The sequence below is a fragment of the Leopardus geoffroyi genome, chromosome A1 (genome assembly GCF_018350155.1).
Source record: "Leopardus geoffroyi isolate Oge1 chromosome A1, O.geoffroyi_Oge1_pat1.0, whole genome shotgun sequence".
NCBI lineage: Eukaryota > Metazoa > Chordata > Mammalia > Carnivora > Felidae > Leopardus > Leopardus geoffroyi.
Window position 1 is genome coordinate 27,497,452 of NC_059326.1, and position 19,050 is coordinate 27,516,501.

Below are 19,050 nucleotides of genomic sequence, written 5' to 3' on the forward strand. Positions count from 1 at the left end.
CGTATCAAGTTAGGAGGTCTGATTAGATGGTCTTTCTCAACTCAATAGTCTGTAATCTATGAGGACGATTACGAAAGGGGCAGTGCCCTTTAGGCAGTGATCGTATTTGTAAGCAGATGCTGATAACATCAGCATATTAACTTGAACTCTCCTACCTCATACCTTTAGAACAAAAAAAGAAGGGAGACTTGTCTTCACTCCAACAGCCCATGTCCCTGCTCCCTATCTAAGCATGACTTTTCCAAAGTCCCATCTATACTAACAGCCCCCATTTCCTTTCTTCCCCTCCCCTCCGGCCCACTCGGGTATAACTTGCACCCTCACCCTGAAGTGGTCTTGTCAGCGTGACGAGAGAACTTCATGTTGCCAATTTCTCAACTCCCTCCATTTGTCATCTGCACTTTAGACAGCTGACTGGCCACATCTTGTGAGTAGAAGTTCCTTCTCTTAGCTATCGTGACGCCATTTTTTCTTACTGATCACTCCCTCCCAGATTCCTTTGGTGAGTTTTCCTCAGCTTAACCTCTAAATCTGGGGCTTCTTCAGAGTTCGGTCAAGAAGTGCTTGGGTTTCGCTACTTACCACTTCCGGTCTTGTGCAGACACTTCTAAATGGCCTCTCAATTCCCTTTTCATCTATTCACCAGACAGAAGCTTGAGGGAAGTTTCAAAAAGGCAATTCAGATCACATCATGCCCCTACTTAGAACTCTTCTGTTGGTTTCCTGCTATATTTAGAATTTAAGCCAAACACATCACACTCATTCAAGGCCTTCCATGATCTGGCTCTCCACCTCCCTCTAAATGCCTTCCTTCTGTACCACTCTCAGGCCAAGTTTGTTCCTGCCAGCGGCCAGCTCATTTCCACCTCAGGTCTTTTGCACATTCTGGAAAAAATCTTTCCCCAGGCTGGCTGTGGCTGGCTCCTTCTCATCTGACCCAGGAGACTTTACCTTCGCTCGACTTCCCGGGATAGAGTAACACTCCACCAAGCTTGAACCTGTTGTGTTTTCTTCACTATGTTTGCCACTGTCTGAAAATATTCCCTTTATTTTTAATCTTGGTGTTTATCCTGTGTTACTTACCTAGAATATAAATTCCCCAAGAGCTAGGAAGCTTGTCTGTCTTGTGCAGTGCAGTGTCCCTGGCACCTAATTGCTGGTAAGGAAATGTTTAAGAATGAATGAACGAAGCAGTAAGAATCTAGCACTATTTGGCTAATTTATTTAAATGCTGCTTCCTTAGTCTTAGTGAGGTCTAAAAATGGGTAAAAAACTCGATGATTTTCATGGAGAAAGCTCAAAATGCTTTCATGTGCCTGTTTAAAGGGCCTTCCTCATGAGGGGCTTGCCACCGGTTGTACAGAGCTGGTTTGTATGTCCTTCTAGAGTCATTTTTAAGGCCCTGGGACGTGCAGAAAGTTTGAGTTCTGACAGCCTCCTCCACTCCTTTTTGATTTTCTTAAATTAGCTACTTACGGTTGTATTTTCCTGGTTGGGAAACCCATCTTTAAATATGGAGGCTTCTGCTTCTCCATGGAAACAGCCAAGACCAACAGTTGCGTCTATCCCTTTGGAGATCCACCAGTTCAGTAATGGCTAAGTTCTCCACCCTCTGTTGTTAGTGTTTCTTCTTACCAAGCCTTTAGATGCCTCCCAGAGGACCATAAAACAGTCTCCATTTTCTGGGTTGGTAGCATTTGTCATTGGATTATGAGTTGTATCTATCTGTTTTTCCATTCTCAGGAAATATTCCAGTTCTTTTAAAGGAACGACAAAGAGGCTTTAGTTGATTATTCAGGAAGCCCCACCTCACCCCGCCCAATGAATCCAGTCCAAAACCAGGGCCTAGAAACTACATTTTCTCAGCATGACTAATGCGCCTGTGATGATACTGTGATGGGCAGCGGTAAGGGTGGGAGTAAGGAACAGGAGGATATGACTAATGTTTCCCATTTCTGCTGTATCTCTAGCAATGCTGAAGAGCTTAGTTGCCATCCATGCGAAAAGCTTGGGAAGCTTTTATTTAACTGCCTGCTTTGGCCCCAAATGAATCTAGTGGCAACCGCTCTACTTTTATAAAGAAAAGCTAATGGCTTATTAATATCAGCTACTACAGTGATCATTCTGAATATCCTCCTAAGGACAGCTATTCATGAGTGGGTCAGGATTTCTACACTGATTTTAGAAAGACATATAGAAATCATATAAGCATTTTCCCCTTGATTTTATGAGCAAAAGAATTTTTTTTAACTTTTTTTATGTTTATTTTTGTGAGAGAGAGCATGCACAAGCAGGAGAGGAGCAGAGAGAGACACACAGAATCTGAAGCAGGCTCCCAGCTCCGAGCTGTCAGCACAGAGCCCGACACGGGGCTCAAACCCACTAACCGTAAGATCATGACCTGAGCCAAAGTCGGATGCTTAACCCACTGAGCCACCCTGGCACCCCAAGCCAAAGAATTTAAATAAAAAGTTTCCACGGTATGGAGATTCCTCAAAAAATTAAAATAGAACTACCCTACGACCCAGCAATTGCACTACTATTTATCAAAGGGATACAGGTGTGCTGTTTCACAGGGGCACATGCACCCCCATGTTTATAGCAGCACTATCAACAAGAGCCGAAGTATGGAAAGAGCCCAAATGTCCATCAATAGATGAGTGGATAAAGAAGATGTGGTATATACATACAATGGAGTATTACTCGGCAACCAAAAAGAATGAAATCTTGCCATTTGCAGCTACGTGGATGGAACTGGAGGGTATGATGCTAAGCAAAATTAACCAGTCAGAGAAAGACAAATATCATGACTTCACTCATATAAGGACTTTAAGATACCAAACAGATGAACATAAGGGAAGGGAAGCAAAAAATAATATAAACACAGGGAGAGGGACAAAACACAAGAGACTTAAATATGGAAAACGAACACCGGGTTACTGGAGGGGTTGTGGGAGGGAGGATGGGCTAAATGGGTAAAGGGCACTAAGGAATCTACTCCTGAAATCATTGTTGCACTACATGCTAACTAACTTGGATGTAAATTAAAAAATAATAATAAATTTAAAAAATGAAAAATTAAATTCAAGTTATAAAATAAATAAAAAGTTTCCATGACCAAAACATTCAGGTTGCTCTGTCCTTCTGAATCCATAATAGGGAAGGAATCAGGAGGGAATAATGTCTCAAAGTTACCTGATCTTTGAAAGACTGCCCCATCACCAGTTAGTACTGTAGCCATTTTTAACGTTATTTATCCCCATTTACCTATAATAGAACAGTAGAAATTTTATTTATTTTTTTTTTAATTTTTTTTTTCAACGTTTATTTATTTTTGGGACAGAGAGAGACAGAGCATGAACAGGGGAGGGGCAGAGAGAGAGAGAGAGACACAGAATCGGAAACAGGCTCCAGGCTCCGAGCCATCAGCCCAGAGCCCGACGCGGGGCTCGAACTCACGGACCGCGAGATCGTGACCTGGCTGAAGTCGGACGCTTAACCGACTGCGCCACCCAGGCGCCCCAACAGTAGAAATTTTAAACAAGTATACTGGCTAGTCTTAGTTCTAGAGGATAAATTCATTCAATATACACTTATTGTACATGTATACTCTATTGCCAATACTGAGCCAGAATACACAAAGACTTTCTGAGGGCAGAGTTCCCCGGGGAACCCAAGCCTGGGCCCGGCAGACAGACCGTTACCAGTGAGGGAGTGTGCACACAGAGAGATACCCAGCTCACAGAGGCAACAAAAGCAGCCACCCCAGGTCCTCCCATTACTGGTATCCCTAAATTTCCTCTTTTAACACCTCGTCTCCTAGCCTAAAGTCATGAACTTCTCCCCCATCGCCCACACACATCCTCTTCTGACTCGTTCCGTTTATACTGCTGAAGACATTTAACTTCGCACCACCTTCCATAGATGTTTACAGGAGAGGCTGTGGGTTATCTAGGAGATGGTGCTAAGTCTCTGTCCGGTAGAGAGATTAATATGAAAAATGTCTTTCTCTATTTGCTGGGGCCTTTGGGGTGGTTTACTTATAAGACTGCTCAAGCCTCCCCACCGTCTAAGATGCTCCCTTACCCCGGTGGAAAACCACACATCCTCGTCACCCCAAAGGCTGACCGGTCAGTCTGCTGCCTAAGCCGACATCCATCCAAGGAAGCGAATGCTGCCCCCATCTTGCAGCACCCCTCTTGGCTCTGTGAGCCACTCTCTTGGAGCTTCCCCCTCCCCTGCCTGGGAGAACTTGTGTGCCAGGAGAAGAAAGGAACACCCTCGCCTCCTCACAAAGCCAGAGGTGACTGCTCCTTCTTCCCCCTTGTCTCCTAATGGGGGACTGAGGGGTCTGCCTACCATTTATTGGAGGCTCCCTGTGAAAACTAGTAGACGTAATGCCACCTGTCCTCAGCTTGGGACAGCAAGGAGAACCCCATTCACCATCCTGTAACAGGAGGTTCCCCTTAAGAATTCTGCCCCCTCGGGGCCCCTGGGTGGCTCAGTTGGTTAAGCATCCAACTTTGGTTCAGGTCACGATCTCACAGTTCGTGAGTTCAAGCCCCGCATCGGGCTCTGTGCTGACAGCTGAGAGCCTGGAACCTGCTTCAGATTCTGTGTCTCCCTTTCTCGCTGCCCTTCCCCTGCTTGTGCTTTCTCTCTCTCTCTCTCTCTCAAAAATAAATAAACATTAAAAAAAAAAAAGAATTCTGCCCCCTTTCTCCCACTTAACAAATGCAAATAAAAGTGTTATTTAAAAAAAAAAAAACTTATTTTTTAAGTCCTTCATGAGCTTCTATACTCGAACTCGTTAGTAACAGAATTACTTACAGTGTCACTTCACCAGATTTGAGAATTTCAAAGACAGAGGGAAGTAGTTGCCAGATCTATAAATTTAAAATGGAAATTCACAGACTGGAAGGAGGGGAATAAAACAACTCCACTTAAGTGTATTAAAATGGCTATTTGCCACTTAAAGATATTAAAACTATCAATATTACCTTTTACCACTTGCATTACTTCATAAAAGAAAATTTTAGCAAAAAAAGGAGGAATATAATTTCAGAATAAAATGGTAGTGCTTGGGGTGCCTGGGAGGCTCGGTGGGTTAAAGTTTCCAACTTCTGATTCCGGCTCAGGTCATGATCTCGCGGTTCATGAGATCGAGCCCCACATCAGGCTCTGTGCTGACAGTGCAGAGCCTGCTTGGGATTCTCTCTCCCCCTCTCTCTGTGCCCCCTGCCCCCCTGCTCATGCTTATTCTCTCTCTCAAAGCAAACATTTTTTTTTTAACGGTAGTTCTTTACATGGCAAGAAAAACAGGTCTCTGAAAACTGAGGTTTTAGCATTATGGAGAAATACGATTAATTATTTCTCTCTTCCTCATTTCACTGTAAACCAGTACAAACCTCCTATAAGCAGTGTTCTGAAGACAGGTCTTTGAGAGCAGTGGTCTAGACACTTCGGTTCTCTGTCCTCGGACTAAAGCTAAACTGGGAGTTTTTCTTTAAGTGCTGGCACTCATCCCAGAGCATCCCAAGCATCACACAGGAGGTCAGGAGGCCACGAGACCCTATCCCAGATCAATCCTGGTGCAAGAACGATGTGCTCGTCTAGGGCTCACTCCACCTGCGTGTCAAACAAATGCAGCCCTTTTTTTGACCTTCAGCTCTCAGGCATCAGAATTTCCCAATAAACAATGTGAGGGCTTAAAAGAGAACTCAAACAATGTCAGTCTGAGCACCGTTTCATAACAAACAGCAGCATACAGTCTATGAAGTCGACGTCCTCATTTTCACTATTTTGATTTTGGATCTAGGAGCAGGGAGGATAGAGAGGTGAAGCTTTCACTTCAGCCCCGACACCAACCCCCGGCTTTTCATTTGTCAGTACAATGTTGACAGTTGATTTTCACAATGGAAAAGACTTCTGATTTATACTCAGACTCCAGCCAAACCATCCATTCCTGGACCTTTTAAAATGATCTTGTAAATTACAGCAGGGAGGAGAGAGTAAGCCAGTTCCCTTTAAACACCAGCAACAACGCGGGGGAAATAAAGGCTTCAGAAAGGATTTGTGCTTCCTTCAGTGGCAGTTAGGGGAAATATGGATTAAATACTTTTCATAACTGGCAGCTGTAATTATCAGGGAAATCGGAGGCCATGTGATCTCTGACACCAGCTGTATGAGCCATTTTCATACTGCAAAGCCCACTGAGGGAAAGAAAAGAGAGAATTTTATCCTCCCAATAACTACAATTTTATATTGGTAAATCAAGCATAAAATTGGTAGCTGAAATGCTTCCAGGAGTCTTTGTTTAGAAATACCTTCATTCGTCTGTATATTATCTCAGAGTCTAGCTTTTCTAACTACTGTTATTGCAGCAGATAGAGTGTTCTGTTTGCCATGTTACTATGACTGTCTTCAGAACGGGCTGCTATTAAATGCTTGTTGAGTGCTGCTGAAAATGGTGAGACTGTAGCTCAGGCTGACAAAACCATCGCTGGGGTTAGTAAAGGACATTATCTGACTCCGACTCTGACTTGCCTTGCAGTAATGCCCAATGTTTGTCTTTTTAACCCAGGCATCATATCAACGTTTCTTCATGTCCATCCTTTTGGAGCCAATATAGAGTATCTTTGGTCATACATGCAGCAGCTTGACTCCAAGGTAAATTCTTTTTCTCAAGCGCACTTACGTTGTTGGGATTTTGCATGTCAACTCCTGGCTGCAGGTGGGCCCTGTGTGAACTGCATCAGGGATCCCACAGCACTTGGAGACTTATCAGGACTTCTCCTCAAGGACCTCAGTTTGGGGCCGATACTTGTCCTTTTCTCACTTGCATTTGTCTTTAGAGAAAGAAAAGCAGTTATCTACAATGACAGTGACTTTCAGCAGGTGCCAAATGGGGACATGGCATATGAGGGGCTTAAAATTACAGGTTCCCCAGACCGGGAGAAATCAGGTCAGGGTGGCTAACGTGGCATTATCTTCAGGCCAGATTCTCGCAGGGTTCCGTGGTAAGGACTCCACACAATAGGGAGAAAATCGCCTCAAACAACAAAGATCTGATACGACTCTCGAGAAAACTGGATTAGCGGTGGGTTGTCAGCATTATCCTCTAAATGGAAAAGATGATTGCAGAATTATTCTCAGCTCCACCCCACGAGGGCCACACCCAGAGTCAGGACTCACTCTTCATTTCTCTGAGGCTTGGTTTTCCTCCTCTCGGCGCTAGCTGTGCCCCTGACCCATTGCCGTATCTGTGTTCTACAAGATAGAGGACAAAAAGAGCTCAATGCATGTATCAATTGATGTAGCAAATTCCAGGCAACAAGGAGAGGGGCCCCAGTTGAAATAGTGTCATTAACCAGCACTGCCTGGGGAAGCCCTGGAAGGGGATGGACACAGAAGCAGAGAGTTGAAGCCCGCCACTGAGCAGCTTGTTAAATGTCCTGCTGGGAGGGGAAATGGAAATACACTCTTCCATAGAGTGCAGCAAAGTGCATGGAATGTGTAGGACCAGGCCCACGGCCCGCAGTTCTAGGACCCTGACGACACACGTACAAATCATTCTAAATCTCCAAAGGCCAGTATCGATTAAATTACTGCACTGGGTTCTCAGTTTGAGTCACATGATCTTACCGATTCATGATGCCATAATTGCTTGGCCTTTCTAATGGGTCTTAAACTTCCCCTCTGAGAGAATCATCTGGAACCAAAAGTATTTTTCAGTCACGGAGATTCATGTCCATTTATTCTCTCACGGCTGGTAATAGGGTAGACCAAAACAGAGTGCAAGGGGATGAGGCGATTATAACATTCTTGAAGTTCACACTTGTGTTACTGTCTCCTTTGCAGCCTCCCCTCATGTGGATGGGAGGGATAGAAAATGCTCATGTGGATTCAGATAAAATGAGAAGGATGAGCTATACAATGTTACTTTGTTGAAATAATACTTTGTTGAAAATACTTTCTTGAAGGGTTGGGTTTTTTTCCTTCACCGGTATCGTTCTTAACATCAACCCTACCTTTGCCTGAAAGATGAAATGAAATACCACTTTCCCCAGTGTGGCGTGACACAGAATAAGGTCTCGAGAAATTATTCCAATCATTGCTATTATCCTTCCCTGGTATTGTTGACATTTCTTTCCTTCCCCTTCCGGAAATCCCAAGTGGAAAGCCTCTGTTGGGAAGCAGTTGTTGTTTTAGTATATATAGGGAGATATGGGTGGCAGAGGGGGTGGGTGAGGATAAAAATCCCCGGTGGGAGTGATAAATAATGAAGCATGTCCCTCTGGACAGAGTGTCCATCATCCATTTGTTCAGGCAAGATTGGTGTGGCCTCCCTTAGTAGTCTCTGAGGAGAGAATTCACGCACCTGGTCTCTGGCCCTTGGATGATTGGCCTTTCTGGAAGGGATTCTGTCAAAGGGAAGTCCATTTCATCTCAGACTGATACTTTTATTTTAGAAGATAAAGAAGAAAGTATTTCCCTCACAGAGGAAATACACGGGGTCCCCCCCGGACAGCCCTCCATCTCCTGAATGAAATGCCCGGTAGAGCAGTCAAATTGTTTCCTCATGCATGAAGCAAAAATTATATAGAAAAAGTTCTCTGACTAAAACTCCTAGGTGCCAGCGATTAGACCAAATATTCTCTCTATCCCAGTGAGGCTGAAAGGGTATTTAGACTGCTTAATCCAGAGACCAAATTACTGCTGTATACTGGAATTCTATATCCTCAGGGCTTTAAACAGAAAACAAAATAATGAGAGGTTTGCCCTTTAAGTACCCACCAGGGCCTTGTCCTTGCATCAGCTGCCAGAAGGCTCAGAATCCTGGAGCCACGACCAGCCCAGTGACGCTGAGGCTGGCTGGTCCAGCGACCTAGTACTCCTGCCTCTGGTTAATCAGAATGACTTGGGCATCACCGCTCCCCCACCAAGTTTCGGCTGATGTTGCACCAGGGCCACGGATTCAGCCTGGCCTCCACCGCATGGAGGGTTTACTGACTCTAGGGGGGTTTTCAAACTTCCGCTTAGAGCAACACTGTTCGACATCAGACAACATCACCATTACAACAACTATAAAATAATATTTAGATTCTGCCTCCCCCCGTGCTGACGAGAACAAGGAAGGCAGGCAGCCCGTAATGGAGCTGATTTTATTAGGGTTTCCCCAAAGGCCACATAGGAGTATAAGAATGATTAGAAATGGAAGAAGAGCCAGGCATTAATTTAAATTAGGCTGGGCATGTGAATTGCACATGGCTCCTAAAAGTGCGTGGCCCAGTAATAGGCCATTTTCCAGTTAAATATTATTCCCGCTCTTGACAGTGATGTTTGCATATTTTTCTCTTCTCGGCCTCTTCTAAGCCACCCACTCTCATTCACTCAGCCCTCTTGTAGGTCGATGTGGCCGTATGACCATGTCACAAAGATTCACCCAGAGGAAAGCAGAAGGTGGGGGGGGGGGGGGAGGGGAGATGGCTTCCTGAAACTTTGCCAAGTCAAAAGTTGTGCCCTGGGCGCAGGAAGATAAGCTCAAAACAGGCAGCTCTATCCTGCGATGGTTTCTGATCAGAAGCCCCCCACGTCAACCCACTCGCTGATCCTGAGCAGCAAGGAAGTCACATTGAGTCGAGCATTAGCAGATGAATATCTCCTGTCTTACAGTCAAGAGGAGGGATTCTTCTGCTCTTCCTCCAATTTACGTGTTCTTTAGGAGTTAAGACCCAGTTCTCCCAAGTGTGTGTGGCTGTCCCCTCTACCCATGTACAGCCTCGTCCCAAGGCCCACCACATAGAATATTTGATTCTGAAAACCAGAGTCAACATAATATGGCCGCCGATGCTGGAGGATTTGCAAAGACCTGCCATTTTGACATAATACCACCGTTCACTGACAGGCTGGGTGTTCATAGGCAGGTGTACATTTCCCACCAGAGGGGCACTAAAATATCTGGTCTGTCCCGAGGAGATTCAAATTAGCCTTAACTGGAGAGCATTCTTTTCCAGACTATAGCTAGGCAGTAAGGGTAGATGAAATGTTCTCAGTGGTGTTTGTAAGGTTCCCCTCCCCCTACCAAAAAATCTTCAGTATTATGCATATTCTAGTGTTCTCCTAAGTAGCCACTTGTCACAGTATGTGGATGAGTGCAAGAATTTTTTGTTGCTTAGGCTACAATGAATGTGTTTTTTTTAGATCTCACAACACCTCTGGAAAGCATATGATAAGTGAAGCATTGGAGGTAACAGCACTTCATTTGGCTACATAAAGAATAAAAAGGAAGTTGTTCACACACCGCCTGGAGAAACTGACGAGGTTGCCAGGGACCCAGTAAACGCTGGGATAATTCACTGCTTTGCATGAACCCGGCACCGTCCTAGGGACCGGGGAGGAACAGGTCATGGCGAGGGCACAAAAGAAATCTAAGAAAGAATGGTGCTCTCAAAAAGTGTGTAGTCTAGTTGAGAGAATGTAAAATACTTATGGAATAACTAGGTAATCAGACATAAACTAACAAGCAGGCAGATCTTTAGCGAGACAGAAGTTGGAGAGGGGCGAAGTCTGTGCAGGAGGCGTCCCCGAGTACGTGCTGTCACACTTCCCTCTAGGGTGCTGTAGCCACACTGCTCTCCTCTCCTCCTTCTCTCCTTCCTGCCTCTCTCATTTTCCATCCGGATCCTGTCTTTTCTCCTACTTAATCTTCGTCCTTCTTTCTTTTTCCTCTTGTCTCTTTCTCTCCCTCCCGGTTCCTCTTCCTTCCGGTTCCTTTCTTCTCTCTTCCTAATTCCTCAGTTATGTTTATCTTCTTTCCTTCTTCCTCTCTTACTTCCTCCTTGTGTCTTGCTTCCTCATCCCTTCCCTTCCCTTCCTTGCCCATCCGCATTCTGTATTTCTCTCTGCAGAAGTTTGCTGCGCGGTGTCTGTGTGCTGATGCCATGCAGCGCCCAGGGATATGAAGAATGAACAGGATTTAAATGTGCACGAAAAGCCAGCCGTCAGTTTATCCTATGGGAGGAAATCTGGTTTTGCAATTGGCTTCTCTGACTCTGCAGCCTTGACAAAGCCTATGCCAGTGTCTTTTCAGCGCCTCAAACAAGAACTCCTCATCACTCGGCTTCCCTGGCCTGACTGATATGGGACACGGAGCCAGCCAGCCCCATAATAAAACTGATTTAGGTCTGCTTGTGTCAATTTATATACACGCTCAGAGGCCTGGCAAAGAGGCGGTGGGCTTGGGCTGGAGTCAGCAAATCAGAAAATAAATCAAGCAGATATTACAAATTACCTCTGCAGTGTTACCACCACACAAGCCCCTTGGTTACACAGAGTCTTTACTCCTTCTCATATTTTCTGTTCTTTTTTTTTTTTTTAATTAGAACAAATCAATCCTTTCTAAAAGAATAGATGTCAGACTTCGAAATTTTTAAGCAGAACAGAGGGGAAGGGGATCCACTGACAATACCAAAGGTTGAAAAGACGCAGACCACCAATTTCCTGGAACAAAAACAAGCTGAGTAAAAGGTTGATAAAAGCATCATGTCTATGACGATCCTGCCCACTTTCCAGGGCACCAAATACGTGGTGTATGTGTAAATGGGGCACAGCATGTCCCTACCCTCTATGGCGGGGCCACACAGAAGTCTGTTAACCACGTGTATTTGATTCTGCTCCCAGCACCCACGAGAAGACCGCAGTGCTGTGAAAGCAGGGCTGGATTGGGCGTCGCGAGCCCTGCACCACGTTTCAGCCCCTCTGCTCATCAGCAGGGCAAGCACACCCTCCCTGGCCCCCCGTGGGCTCCCTCTAGGACAAAAGGGCACAGAGAAAGAAGCCCCGACCTCGGAATGGATTTGGGGGAGGGAACCCTGTGCAACTGATGAGGGGGCAGGTGCATTTCACTCTGAGCTCGGCCAGTGAGGTTTTTCTGCTCTGTTTTATGTGATGACCCCACGACTGCGTCCTCAAACCCAAGAAATTATCAGCATGAGATATTACAAAGGCAAAATTATGAGAGCGGACAAGCTATGTAGGAGGAGGAGAAAACAATTAAAGTAAATGAAAATATCTAATGTAAAAATTCTTTGGCCATAGGGTAAAAAAAAAAAGAGGACCAATTGAATTCTCTCTTTGTCTTGAAAATCCCAAAGTGTGATATATCATAAAAGTTATTTTGTCAGGGTAGAGGAAGGTTTAAAAGCCGTCAGACTAACTTGAAAGCAGTTTCTCTTTGATCTTTCTTCTGGCATGAAATAGAAAACGTCTTAAAGAAATGCTCTACAATTTATCTGAGAGCCTCATTAAATGGATATTTTAGGTAGGGGTTCATCTGAGGTGGTGGGTTCTGTGGTTGTGACACATCCCTGTCCACATGATTTACATCTTTACGGCAGGGTCGGGCAGTTCCCTTCCACTACCTACAGTAACTTAGCATTAACGACTCATTTCCATTACATTGACTTCCAGCTCTGTCAAAATCTAAGGAATTGGTCATCCAAACTAAGTCACCCTAAGAATCTCAAATCCCAGTGTCGCTAATTTACTTGTGTGACCGTGGGCAATTTATTTAACAGCTTGGTGCCTCAGTTTTACCCTCAACTAAAATGGGTTTTTACGGATTACCATTGTGTATTGAGTGACTTAATATATGAAAAGAACTCAATGGGTATTGAAGAGGCCATCTTTTGGGATGAGCACTGAGTGTTGTATGGAAACTAATTTGACAGTAAATTTCATATATTAAAAAGAAAAAAAAGAAAAGAAAAGAAAAGAAAAGAAAAAAGAACTCAGAACGGGGGCACCCGAGTGGCTCAGTCGGTGAGCGTCGGACTTTGGCTCAGGTCATGATCTCACGGTTCATGGGTTTGAGCCTCACATCCAGCTCACTGCTGTCAGTGCGTAGCCCATTTCGGGTCCTCTCTCTCTCTCTCTGTCCCTCCCTCCCTCTCCCTCTCTCTCTCTCTCCACCCCCCCCCCCTTGCTCTCTCTCTCTCTGCCCCTCCCCTGCTTGTGCTCTCTCTCTTTCTTAGAAAATAAACATTAAAAAAGAAAAGAACTCAGAGCAGTATCTGGTGCACAGTAAGAGGTACCGAGTACTGGTTGCCATTTGTTTTGTGCTTTAAAGTACACAGGAGATCTATCAGTTCGAGATCTTTGCCACAGCCTAGAGGTCAGATGAATTTTAAGTAGCTTGCCCAAAGACCAGTACTAACATATGGCGGGGCCCGCACGCAAATTCAAGTCCTCAGAGCATTCGGTGAGTTTCTTTCCAATTCCCTTGTCTCGCAAAGGAGAAAACACCCAAAGAGTTTAAGTGATTTAGACAAGATAAGGAAGCTGGCTAACGGTCATTCCATGACCGGATTCCAAATGTTGTGTCTCAACATTTCTGTCTTCCGGCAAGTGAGGAGTTTGCTTGCTTGCTTGCTTGCTTGCTTGCTGAATGAGCTTTCTGATGAGATCATGCACGTAAGACACATACTGTGTGCCTGGGCTCCCGTGAGGACTCAGGCAGGGTGGCTACCCCTCTCACCCTGCATGCTTCTCCTGCTTCCTCGGTGGTTAAAGTCTAGCCTCAGGTCGAAAGACATCATGGAAAACAAGACTCCCCATGATTTGCTCGCTGTTCTGGTGAACGGTTTATGGGGAGGCCTCCAAGCGTTAGCAACGGAACGTGCACGGGCTGGTCAAGTTGGGAATTCTCACTTCCTTGTTACTGGCGTCGACATCTTTATCACCTGCCCTCCAGTACACGGACCCCTCCCCCAAACAGGGAGACGGCGACCAGGAGGATTATTTCCAGTTCCCACTCACAGTCCCCCACCCCCTGTGGCAGTCGGCATTAATGCTGATTGAAGAACAAGGCCAGGCCAGTTCTGGATCCGCACCCCAGCTCCACAGTTAGTGCCTCGGTTATCCTGCGTAAGGCACCTAATCTGTCTGGACCTGTTTCCTTGCGTGTTATGAGTTGTCCCACTTTTCACAGTCGGCCACAGGGCTACTGCCCTGACCTGACCCCGGCTGGCCTCCTGCATAGGTGTTATCTTTAGGTCAGACTTGTTACTTTACCCTCAAGAATTCAGCTTTTTCTCTCCTTCCTAATGAACAACGCAAAGTCCCTTCCCTCCTCTTCCAAGGGAGATGGTGGTTATCCTGAAAACAACCCCCTGATAGGCTGGCTGTTACCCGGGTCTGTCAGCCTCTCCACGGCTCGGCCCGATCTGGGGAAGGACAGCTCGTCTCAGGGGTATCACTTGAATGCACTGGAGACTCGAGCCTACCATGGATGACCTGTGCTGTCCTCCTCCCGAGGAAAGAAAGGAGGTTGTTAAGAGGAGAACTTGGCTTCAGGAAACTGCTTTCTGGACCAAGTAAAAACTGGGTTGACCACATACTTCTCTGTACTTGTTTGACTTACGGGCACAGAGCTTGACCCATCTATCACAAAAAGTTTGAGAACAGAGCATCGTATTCTATCAGCATCGCCTTATATGTACATAGAGGGAAACATCTTGTGCGAGGCACTGTGCTATATTTTGTGTATAAGCCTCACAATTAGGCTGAGAGAGCTATTATACACATGAAGAAACTGAACAGCTATTAAATGACCTGCCCATGGTTACACATCTTGGCCCAGCCCAGATTCAAATCCAAGCCTGGTCTGATTTTAAATCCCCATTCTTAACCTAAATATGCTTGTTCTTAAGAATTACCAGGGGTGATTAGTATATGATTAGAGTGTTTAAAATAGAGTGTATGAGCAACACCCCAGAGAGGCTGAATCAGAGTCTCCAGAGAAGAGACTAGGGAACCTGATAAGAAAGAAAGAAAGAAAGAAAGAAAGAAAGAAAGAAAGAAAGAAAGAAAGAAAGAGAGAGAGAGAGAGAGAGAGAGAAAGAAAGAAAGAAAGAAAGAAAGAAAAAGAAAGAAAGAAAGAAAAGGAAAGAGAAGAAAAGAGAAAAGAAAAGAAAAGAAACTCAGGTGACTGATATTTCAAAAGAAATCACCCCACCCTGGTTCTTCACCCATAACTGCTGAAATCATGCAGAGCTCGCAAAGCATACCAGTGCCTAGTTCCTGTGCACAAGCCACGGGTTCTTTCCCAGTTCCGTGATAAACGCCTCTGTAGTTGACTCCATTTTCTCAGCTCCAAAATGGAGATAGATCCTGACATTTCTGCCCTACGCAGCGTTGTGACAATGAAACCAGGGTGCTAGGAAGGCATTCCACACAGAGCTCACTGAAATAAAATGTTTCAAAATCACATGAACCTTTAACAGGCTTTTGTGGGTTGACCTGGGAATCTAATAATCCCTTTAACATGGCTTCATGGGAAAATGCATTCAGATTTCAAAATAATTCACGCAAAAATTTTAGAATGCAATTTGTTTTAACTTTCAGGGCCACCTCGAAAGGTCTTTTGTTATAGGTCTAGGAATATCAACTATATCATGTGAAATCTTCTCTATGTGAACATTAAATGAACAGTTGGCTTGACTTCCTGGTCTATTCGGTTCTCTCTTTAAAATAAATGTTAAATTTATTTCACATTTAAATGTGAAATGGAAAGTGTAGACTCTAAAATATGTATTCAACGATTGTACCATGAAACATAATAATAGGTCTGATTCATTAAACATTTCTACATGCCAAGTCTATGCTAAGCCAGTAGTCTTCATACATCATTATTACATGTTGTTATTCCCATTTGCTGAGGCTTAGAGAGACTAATTATCTTGGCTGGAGTGATTTAGCTCCTAACAATAGTAGATACAGGAGTCAAATAGAAATGTTAGCCCCACCCTGGTTCCAGGGTCTTAGCCACCTTGCTGTATGAGATCCCCATGCAAACGCATGGATTAGGAAGCAAAGACACGGAAACAAGAACAATAGCTGTATTAGAGCAGACGGATTATGGTCGGATTGCCCTTTATTTAAGATAAAATGAATTATTGGTATAAAACTGTATGTAATAAAGAAAAATTGGTAGAAGAAAAAAATGCATTAAAAAATTACCTGGATTGGGGCGCCTGGGTGCCTCAGTCAGTTAAGCTTCCAACTCTTGATTTTGGCTCAGGTCACGATCTCACAATTTGTGGGATCGAGCCCCCAGTCGGGCTCTGCGCTGACAGTGTGGAGCCTGCTTGGGATTCTCTTTCTCTCCCTCTTTCTCTGTCTCTCCCCTGCTTGTGCTTAACTCTCTCTCTCTCTCTCTCTCTCTCTCACTCACTCAAAATAAATAAATAAACTTAAAAAAAATTTAAAAGTACCTGGATTTTAAGAATGGATGTTGAGACTTTTACCATTGCAGGTTCTGGATTTTCATTTCTGTTCCTAAACCTTTATGGTCTTCTGGTCCCTGTGAGAATTAAGGGAAGAGAAAGAAGAGAAGTTAGGGCGGCCAGAAATCTACTCAAATGCCCTTTGGCCCTCACTGAGTTAGATAGAAGCGCTGTCCTTTGTAGAAGAGAATGAGAGTGCCGGGAGTGGTGATGAACTTGCTCTCAGCCCTCATAAGTCCCATTCTCACCTCCTTTTGTATCAAGGGGGAGAGTGCTGTTGAAGCCTGGCACTAATGGGAAGCTAACTGTCCACATGAATGATGAGCCTGGAATTTGCACCCATTCGTCTCCTGCGCCCGCACCCCCACCAGCTGCTCAGGGGACGACCAGGATAACCATGTTCGGTGCTTTACTGGTGCTCCTCTCCCAGGAGCCTTACTTGACAGCCAAGTAGAGAGCGTCGCGTTGTTTGGCTCACCGGGCAAGCGCCTCCTCACCCCAGCCCTTGCCTCCTTTCGGGGGAGCCTTGTTTCTAAAAGTGACTTTTCTTCCTTTCTAAACAGATATCCGCCAACGAAATTGAAATGCTTCTGATGAGGCTGCCACGCATGTTCAAACAGGAATTCACAGGCGTGGGAGCGACTTTGGAAAAAAGGTGGAAGCTGTGTGCCTTTGAAGGAATTAAGACGACCTAACTATGAGGAATTAAACAAGTCTCTGGAAGTGAAACCGCCTGAACTCGGCCAGGGCTGTGCGCTGTGAGCACTGGAGGTTGGGGTCGTCCGGCGTGGGGCCCCTGCGGAGCCATCAGAGCCAGACTTCAGTGACATCCGTGGCGTCCTCTTGTGAGTGGAAATGTAATTGTGTACCAGTTCCCTAAAACCAAGCTCCATACTGTGACAGATCTGTTTCCTATGAAAACCAACGATTCCACAGTCATCACGATGGCAAAATCTTAAAATATGCTACATTTGAGAATAGCTCACCGAGCAGAATATTTAAAGTGAATGATGGTGTAGCAATGGTTGTTGCTAGGCTACAGAGTTGTATATGTAATGTATAGCGGAAATCATTCAATGACATTTTCCGGAAAGTCTTTCTGTTTTAGTAAAAAAACAAAACAAAACAAAACAACAAAACAACAACAACAAAAATAAAAATAAAAAAGTAATTTTACAGTGAGAAAAATCATACCAAAAGAAAACTTGAATATGTGTCTGAACATTTATTGTATTTTGTAAATTAAGTTATATGCTATTCCAGGGACTTTTGCCTTATTGAAGAGGCAGAAAATGTGATTGGACTCCTTGGACTCCTTGAGAATGCTTTATCAAGAATTATTATTTTTCTAATGTAACAATTCTCCATCATCACTTCTTTTAACATGGACTGCATAACAGTTTTCATAAAATGTAAATAAAGGAAAAGCTAGTGCTCCTGTCTTGTACTTGGTATGTAATATTCAGGTTTATGCATCAAAATAAACATTCAGTAAATATTCCTGTTACAAATTTTATAGCAAAGATATTAATTTTTTTCAATAAATATGACTTCTGCCATATTGGTTCTGCAAATTATTCTTTGATACATTGTATTCACCCTTAAGAAGTCTTTTGCACATTATCCAGTCCCATCTCATATCCAACCATTTTTAAATGATTTTCTACATGAATGGCACTGAGACAAAAGATTATGTCAAACAGAAATGTATAAAAACTGAAGTGGGAAGTACCATGAAAAGCAGATTATACAGCATTAGAGTGTATGTTGTTTCTAAAATACCAACACCTTGATCCAAGTATAATCAACATAAATATTACCTTTGTCTGCAAAGGCAAGTACAGAAGAGCCAATTAGTTAATTCCTGGGTTTATTTAGTTGTATGTTTGCTGGAAAACATACAAGTTAGAAAAGGAATTAAAGAATTCATACCTGGGCCAACAGTTCCATCAGAATTTGGGCTTTCACTATTTCTTTTAATTACAGGTAGGATACAGCTTTCAATTGTATCTCCTTCCTGCTCTCTTACATAGGAATCACAAAAAGGGAGAATTAGAGAGCGGGGGAGGGGCAGAGAGAGAGAATCCCAAGCAGGCTCCGTGGTGTCAGCACAGAGCCCTACGTGGGGCTTGATCTCACAACCTTGAGATCATGACCGGAGCCGAAATCAAGAGCCAGACGCTTCACCAACAGAGCCACCCAGGCGCCCTGATACTAACTTCATTTTATTTTTTTCTCACGTTCTTTTTAAATGAAACTGTCACACAGACAGCTGAGCAGTGAATTTTCTTTGAAATTCTGAAAAGATGTTCATGACATCCTATTAGGAAATTATTGTCTTCAGGATCTTTTTATTGCGCGGCGTGTTATGTTCAGACTCAGTGCTAATCCTGTGAATATGGAGATAGATAAGAAAAGACCCTGTCCTTAATGAGCTCAGAGTTCAACAGGAAAAAGTGTCCCGAAAGTTTCTATATAACGAGAGCCAGGTGTCAGGAAAGATATAACAAGGGTGCATTGGGATCCAAACTAAATGTCAATATCATATTAAAAGTTGACAAGCCAGAGGCCTCTCCCATACCATCTATTGACTCCCATCACCACCATCACCCCGACAGCTTTAGCTCTACGTCAGGAGACACAGAAGGATACAACAGCCAGAAAGGAGGTGACCTCGTTTCCGAATACTGTCATCACAAAACAGAAAACCTAAGAGGTTTGCCTTGAGAATAATCAGAAGAAAAAGATTTCCACGAAGCGGCCC

At 44.2% G+C, this 19,050-nt stretch overlaps 1 protein-coding gene across 14 annotated transcripts in view; it reads left to right on the forward strand.

Moving 5' to 3' along the window:
* Window positions 1-17,847, forward strand: part of ENOX1 (ecto-NOX disulfide-thiol exchanger 1) — a 557,584-nt gene extending 539,737 nt beyond the window's left edge. For 13 of the 14 annotated variants that reach the window (XM_045477335.1, XM_045477409.1, XM_045477389.1 and 10 more), the window contains 2 exons: window positions 6,584-6,669; window positions 16,850-17,847. In XM_045477335.1, coding sequence (XP_045333291.1) covers window positions 6,584-6,669; window positions 16,850-16,981 — 218 coding nt within the window. In that variant the 3' untranslated portion in view covers window positions 16,982-17,847. Of the gene's footprint in view, window positions 1-6,583; window positions 6,670-10,910; window positions 12,761-16,849 lie in introns of those variants that run through there. The other variant, XM_045477427.1, reaches the window with a different exon arrangement.
* The last annotated feature ends 1,203 nt before the right edge of the window (window positions 17,848-19,050 follow it).